Consider the following 5,887-nt stretch of genomic DNA (forward strand, 5'->3'; position numbering starts at 1 on the left):
ACCTTCATCTGATTCCTGAAACCTCAATAAAGGGCCACTTCAGCACTTTTTTTGCCTCCGGACCACACTAGAACTGGTCCAGCTCCAAAACTACAACACCTCACTGGTATTTGATAAAAAGGTGAAATCTCTGCTAAAATCTTGTGTTTTGAATCAACATTCAGATAAACTAATTCATGTCATTTCAGTGAGTCATCATGGTTGTGCCCTGAGTCCTCTGTTGCTTCAGATGAGGCTGATCCCCATGGATTTACAAACACACACAAATACATGTCATATACACATTCAAGTCTTGGTCTTCATTGTAACTGATGTGCAGGGGGACAATGAGTGGTTGAGTCTGGTTACGGCCCTGCTGGTTAATAACCGTTCCCAGACAGCTCCCTCTGGTGTCGTCTTTGGCCAGCGCCGCCGCCGACTGATTGGCTGCGGGGGGATGAGGCCTCTGTGTCCACTGGAGTAAGGGACTAATCTGTCTGGGGGTGCGATAACCCTGACCATCCTTCGAGGGGGTCAGAGAGGGCGCCGGGACGAGGGGGACGCTCAGGAACGGCCACTCCAGTCATTCTGCTCCGGCGTACGAGCCGCCTGGCGCCTGATTGATGCCTCTGAGGGGATTTGATGCCGCCGCGGTGTGCGTTATGAGGAATGCACTTTCATATATTGGAGGGGGGGGGGTCGGTGCGTCTCCTGGTCCGTGTGAATGAGACGGAGGTAATCGAGTAAAGAGTTTCATCCGGCTCCTCTGATGGAGGATCTGGGCGTCCATCAGCTCCTTTAAGCTCCCCATTTCTTCTCCCTTCCTCTCTCAAATCCACAGTTTTTAGTTTGGAGCGAAACAGACCCAGATTAAAGGCGGAGCTTTAAACTAACACCATCTTTTACTGAGAGAGGCTGTTTGGGTCAAATCTTGTAAATGATGTCATGCAGTATCAGGTAAGGTGGCTCTAAGCTGCTACCACACCAAGTTTTAGCCCCATAGCTGTAAAAATGACTGAGTTATAACCATTTTTTGTGCCACTAAAGCGGATTAGCCACGACAGCCATCTTAAATAGGGGTTCACTCAACGTGATAAGGAGCTGCAGACGTACATCTGGTGATCACTTTCTCAGAAGGTTACTCGAAAAGTTCTGAACGGCTTTCCAGGAAACATCAAACGGGGCGCCAGGAACAAGAGGTCAGAGTTTGGGGGTGATCCGGTCAAAGGTCAAAGGTCACAGGTGCTCTACTGTGTGATATAGGAATGTCAAACTGCACAGCCGGACACCTCATGGGTCAAGGGTGATGTCGATTGATTTTAAGGTTAAAGGTCAAGGCGACTCCTTTGTTTAAACCCCCCCCCACCAAGAAAGGTGTGTTTTTCGGTCGTCTTCGTTGGACAGATTGGGATTATTTAATCCCACTGAGACCACAGATCTGTCTGGACCTGAAGGCAGACCGCGGGAGGAAAGACCCCAGACCCATCGGGGCTTGAACCCATGACCCTGAGTGATGTGAGGCAACAGTGTTAACCACTAATCCACCGTGCCGTCGTGAGAAAACGAAACAACCGGTTCAGTTTTTGATGGTGATCCGGATCTCGTTAGTTTTTTTTTTTTTTATTAAATCAACTGAACAAGAAGCCGCTTCCTCCCAAAGCTGAAGCTGACGAAACTGAGATCCAGGAGAAGACAAGAAAACAGAGGAAACATCTGGGTTAAGCCGGCGGTCTTTAACCGGCTGCCGAGGCCGTTTACTCCTCAGAATCAGGGGCGCTGGGACCAGGACCGTCCCGGTTTAGGTTTTACAAACAAAATGGCAAAATAAAAACGTCTCCAGATGACTTTGTATAGAGCTCCTTATGATGAGAGGTAGAAAGAAACTCAGATTAAGAAACCTAAACTTAAAAAAATAAAGATTCCTTAAAGGAACACACACCTAACCTTAGTGTCATATTAAAGCAACATTTTATATTTCTCGTTTTTTTCTCATATTTTTAATCAACAAATGTTTGATTTTCTCATATTTATCTCTATTTAAAAATAATAAAAAACAACATTTTACTTGTTTTATGACAGATTAGCTGCATGTTTTTAATTTGATCTGAGCCGTTCCAACATTTAGTTTTAACGTACACAATACGATGTACGGTAAAATAAACATTTTATACAGTTTAACAAAAAGCACATCTATAAATAACAGTAATTACACACTCAGTGTGGACTCCCTGCAAGTGAATTTTGGTGTTTTTTTTACTTTATTTATAAGAGAAAAAAAAAGGTTTAGTTAGTTATAATCAATATAAAACAAATAAATGCTTCGTCCCTTATTTGGATTTCTTATTTGGGAGAAAAATGAAGCATAAAAAAATCAAATAATTCAGTTATTTTATTTATAATTCTCACTGTGAAAACATACAAACATGATGGAGCCGCGGGACCCTCGGCTTGTTCGAATGAGCAGAAATATATTTATCTTTTCCAGTTTCTGCGTATTATAGACCAGCATTCATTGTCTCCTGAGGTTGAACCCAGCAGTCAGCAATGGCAGATGAGTGATAATCCCGCGGTGACGTTATCTCCCGCTGACACGCGCCTCCCAGAGGCAGGCAGCCGTTGGACGGGTGACATTAGAACGCCGCGACTCCGGCGAGCTCTCCGAGTCCGTCCGTTAGCAGCCTGACAGCTCGGTGTCACGCGGCGGCGGCTCACAGAATCATGGCCAGCCAGCCGGCGATCATCGCCACGCCGCCCACGGGAGCCAGTTTGCCCAGAGCGGGGTCCCCCGTCAGAGCTTGGTGGTACAGCGGCCCGCAGAACAGCCCCATGCCCGTCAGCAGGACGGCGCCGGCCTGAAAGGAACAGGAAGCGTCTCACGCTCGGCGCTCATCATTAAATTAATCTTTAAAAGCTGCAGTGAAGAGCCGATGTCAGTGCAGTTTGAAATATTTATGTTAAAATTATATTTTACAACACTCTGAGTCGACATTCGGACGATGTTTAAAGTTAATAATTAAAAATTAATTTGTCAAAAACCTTCGGCTTTATTAGGAACTGCGTGACTTTTAGTGTTTCTACTGTTGACACTTTGAGTTATTTACAAAAGTTTCCCTCGTTAAAATCTCTAATGGTACTAAAGACTTGTCTTTTCTGCTGCTACAGTTTGGCTAATTTAAGTTTTTAGCTACTTTCCCTTTTTAGCTAGTCTTACTAATTTTAGCTTTTAGCTACGATTTTGTTGATTTTAGCTTTAACTACTGTCCTAATTTTAGCTGTTAGATAAAGACTTCAGCAACAGCTTCGATCATTTAAAGTTTTAGCTACTTTTTTGCTTGTTTTCCTTTTTAGCTACAGTTTTGCTAATATAAGCCTTTATCTAGTCTTACTAATTTTAGCTTTTAGCTGTGGTTTAGTTGGTTTTAGCTTTAGCTACAGTCCTAACTTTAGCTTTAAGCTACTGCTTTTCTAATTTTAAGCTTTTAGCTCAGGTGTAGCTAACTGTAGCTGTAATAAAAGCTATATTTTTGTATCTGCAGCTGAATATGAACTCACCAGGAGCGGTTTCCCACAGTGAGCAGCGCCCAGCAGGGCCAGGCTGTGGTAGAAGTGGTATTTGTTGGCTGTCTCATAAAGCTGGAAAAACAAAACAAAACAACAACAATCAGGCACAAAGAGACGCGTTTCAGAGGGATTCTGGCATCTTTACAGAAAGAAAAATGGCCCCTGCTATCAGATGCTGGTAATTCTGCAGGGATAATTAACGAGACACTAAATAATAACAAGAATAAAAGAACAGGTAACTTTTTTTTTAAGTCTGTCCAAGGGGAAGAGTCAGATTGGAAATAGGTTAAAGAAATCTATGGATCAGCTGGAATTAACTAATCAAACCTGACATTTAACTAAAACTGCCTCATCATCAAACAGAAGAAATATTTATTTATGGGTTTTATGACAATAATTTACCAATATCCTGTAGTCACCAGGGTCTCTGCTCTTAAAACCTGAAAAGACACATTTAGATTACAAACAATCCTGAAAACTGCATGTTTGTTTTCTCATTTGTGCTGAAAACTTTATTGACATTTATGGTTTTAACAACAGTCGGGTCAAGGCGGGTCACCTTCGTTACGAAATAGTTTATTTTACAACAACAAAATGGTTTTAGATACACCAAACAGACGCCGAATTATGTATAGCCCTAACATTCATTCGACGCACCATAAATTTTACATTTTCAAATTTTTAGCTGGGCTATAAAGGAGCGAAACCTAAATTGTCGTGTTTTGGCTACGGAGGCCGGAACGGAAGACGCCGAAAGTGCTTGTTTCTCGGCTCCGGTTCGCTGTTCGGGTAAATAATCAGACTCTGGATCGTAAAAATAAAACCATTTCCTTACCATGAGCTCCGTAAGCTCCCAGCCCCACAGCAGAAGCTCCCGACAGAGCTGCTAACCTTCGTACCAAACAAGCCGTCATGTTTTTACTCAACGGCTCTGAGTAACGGCGGTGCCGCGTTCACTGCCTTTAAGTAAATCCCGACGTCTACGCCCCCCTTCACGAGAACGATGAATTCTCTACGCTTAAATAAAACGCATATAGACTAAACCTAAAAGCGACAGCTACATAAACAAATTCAGCTACGTAACTCTAAGCGGTCAGAACTAGCGCACGGCTCAAATTTAACCACTTTCTGTTAAGTCTTTCTCGAATACGACAGTGTTTTGAGTCATTGAAGGCAGCGGCGCCCGGGCTTTAGCTTGAGCCAAAATGGCGACGGCCGTGCCACAGTTTCCGGCCTCGGGACCGCACAGAGCAGCCGTGACGCTGACAAGTCACTGGAAAAGTCACTGGAACAGTCACTGAAGCGCCCCTGGGTTTCTTGCGGCTGTGAATACATCGTTCCGGGCTTTTCATCCTCTGACCAGAAGACATTAATCACCCTTTGTATTAATTGTGTTCACTATTCCAGCTGTCAGTGTTAGACTGGAGCTGTGAAGACAGAAAATGGTAAAGATGATCCAAGTTTAATGAAATAGGTCAGGTCTTTAGAAGTGAAGTTCAGTGGAAAGGTGATAAACGGTCAATGTCTTACCTGTTGCAGAACACTTTTATATGAGACACTGCCATCGATGCCCTCTCATGAGTATATCAACCCTGATGTTCGTACAAAACCGACATTCCCGGCGCGAAGTGGGACACGTCTGACGTCAGGAAATAAACAAACGTTGGAGCGTTTGTGTGTGTGTGTTTGTTTTGGTGCATTTATCGCTCCAGCCACTGCTTTTGCATTATCTAAAGAAACTTAGACAATGATAAATTGATCATTTGTGATAAAAATTACAATACTCAGCTGCCCGAAACTTACTGAAAACTTCTGTAAGTTGTGAAATTATCGCTGCAAAGCTACCAGTATGGCAAAAAGGTTATTAGGTAGCGGGACCAGGGTAGCCTCCTGTTGGTTCTTTATGTCCGATGAAATGTTTTGGTTTTTCCCGATTAAACCATTGCTCGAATCCAGCAACCACACTCCTCTGGGGTGGAAAAGTGACCATAAATGCTCAATCCATGTGCGGACGATGGCTGTATCGTGAGTCATGGTTACAGGTACTATAGGCACATTGTTTTGTGGTCCTCCAGGTGGAATTCGACGCCAGTTTCCCGAATTCTTTTAAGCTAAAACCCGTCTGAAACACGTACTGTCATAGATACCTCTACAAGCTACCATGAGTGTTTTTGTGAGTGCAGTCCACTTTGGTTTTGGCCTCGTTCGGACCAGCCGTTAGCTCGTCAATCAGAGTTAAACTGTAATTTTTCCAACCTATAATCTTTCCACAGAACCCTGTATAAGAGCTGAACGTTTGCTTTAAGTCCTCGTGCATGAAGTTAATTTTTCACGGCAGCTCTGAAAG

The 5,887-nt window shown here is 43.4% G+C and overlaps 1 protein-coding gene across 1 annotated transcript; it reads right to left on the bottom strand.

The window, feature by feature from the left end:
• Positions 1-2,350: 2,350 nt before the first annotated feature.
• On the bottom strand, positions 2,351-4,530 carry tmem256 (transmembrane protein 256). Its single transcript, XM_017436045.3, has 4 exons — positions 4,376-4,530; positions 3,943-3,980; positions 3,532-3,612; positions 2,351-2,831 (listed from the first exon to the last, which is right to left on the bottom strand). The coding sequence occupies exons 1-4, from the start codon at positions 4,452-4,454 to the stop codon at positions 2,688-2,690; spliced, it is 342 nt and encodes a 113-aa protein (XP_017291534.1). The 5' UTR covers positions 4,455-4,530; the 3' UTR covers positions 2,351-2,687.
• Positions 4,531-5,887: the final 1,357 nt, after the last annotated feature.

This window comes from Kryptolebias marmoratus, linkage group LG7, assembly GCF_001649575.2.
Source record: "Kryptolebias marmoratus isolate JLee-2015 linkage group LG7, ASM164957v2, whole genome shotgun sequence".
Taxonomy (NCBI): domain Eukaryota; kingdom Metazoa; phylum Chordata; class Actinopteri; order Cyprinodontiformes; family Rivulidae; genus Kryptolebias; species Kryptolebias marmoratus.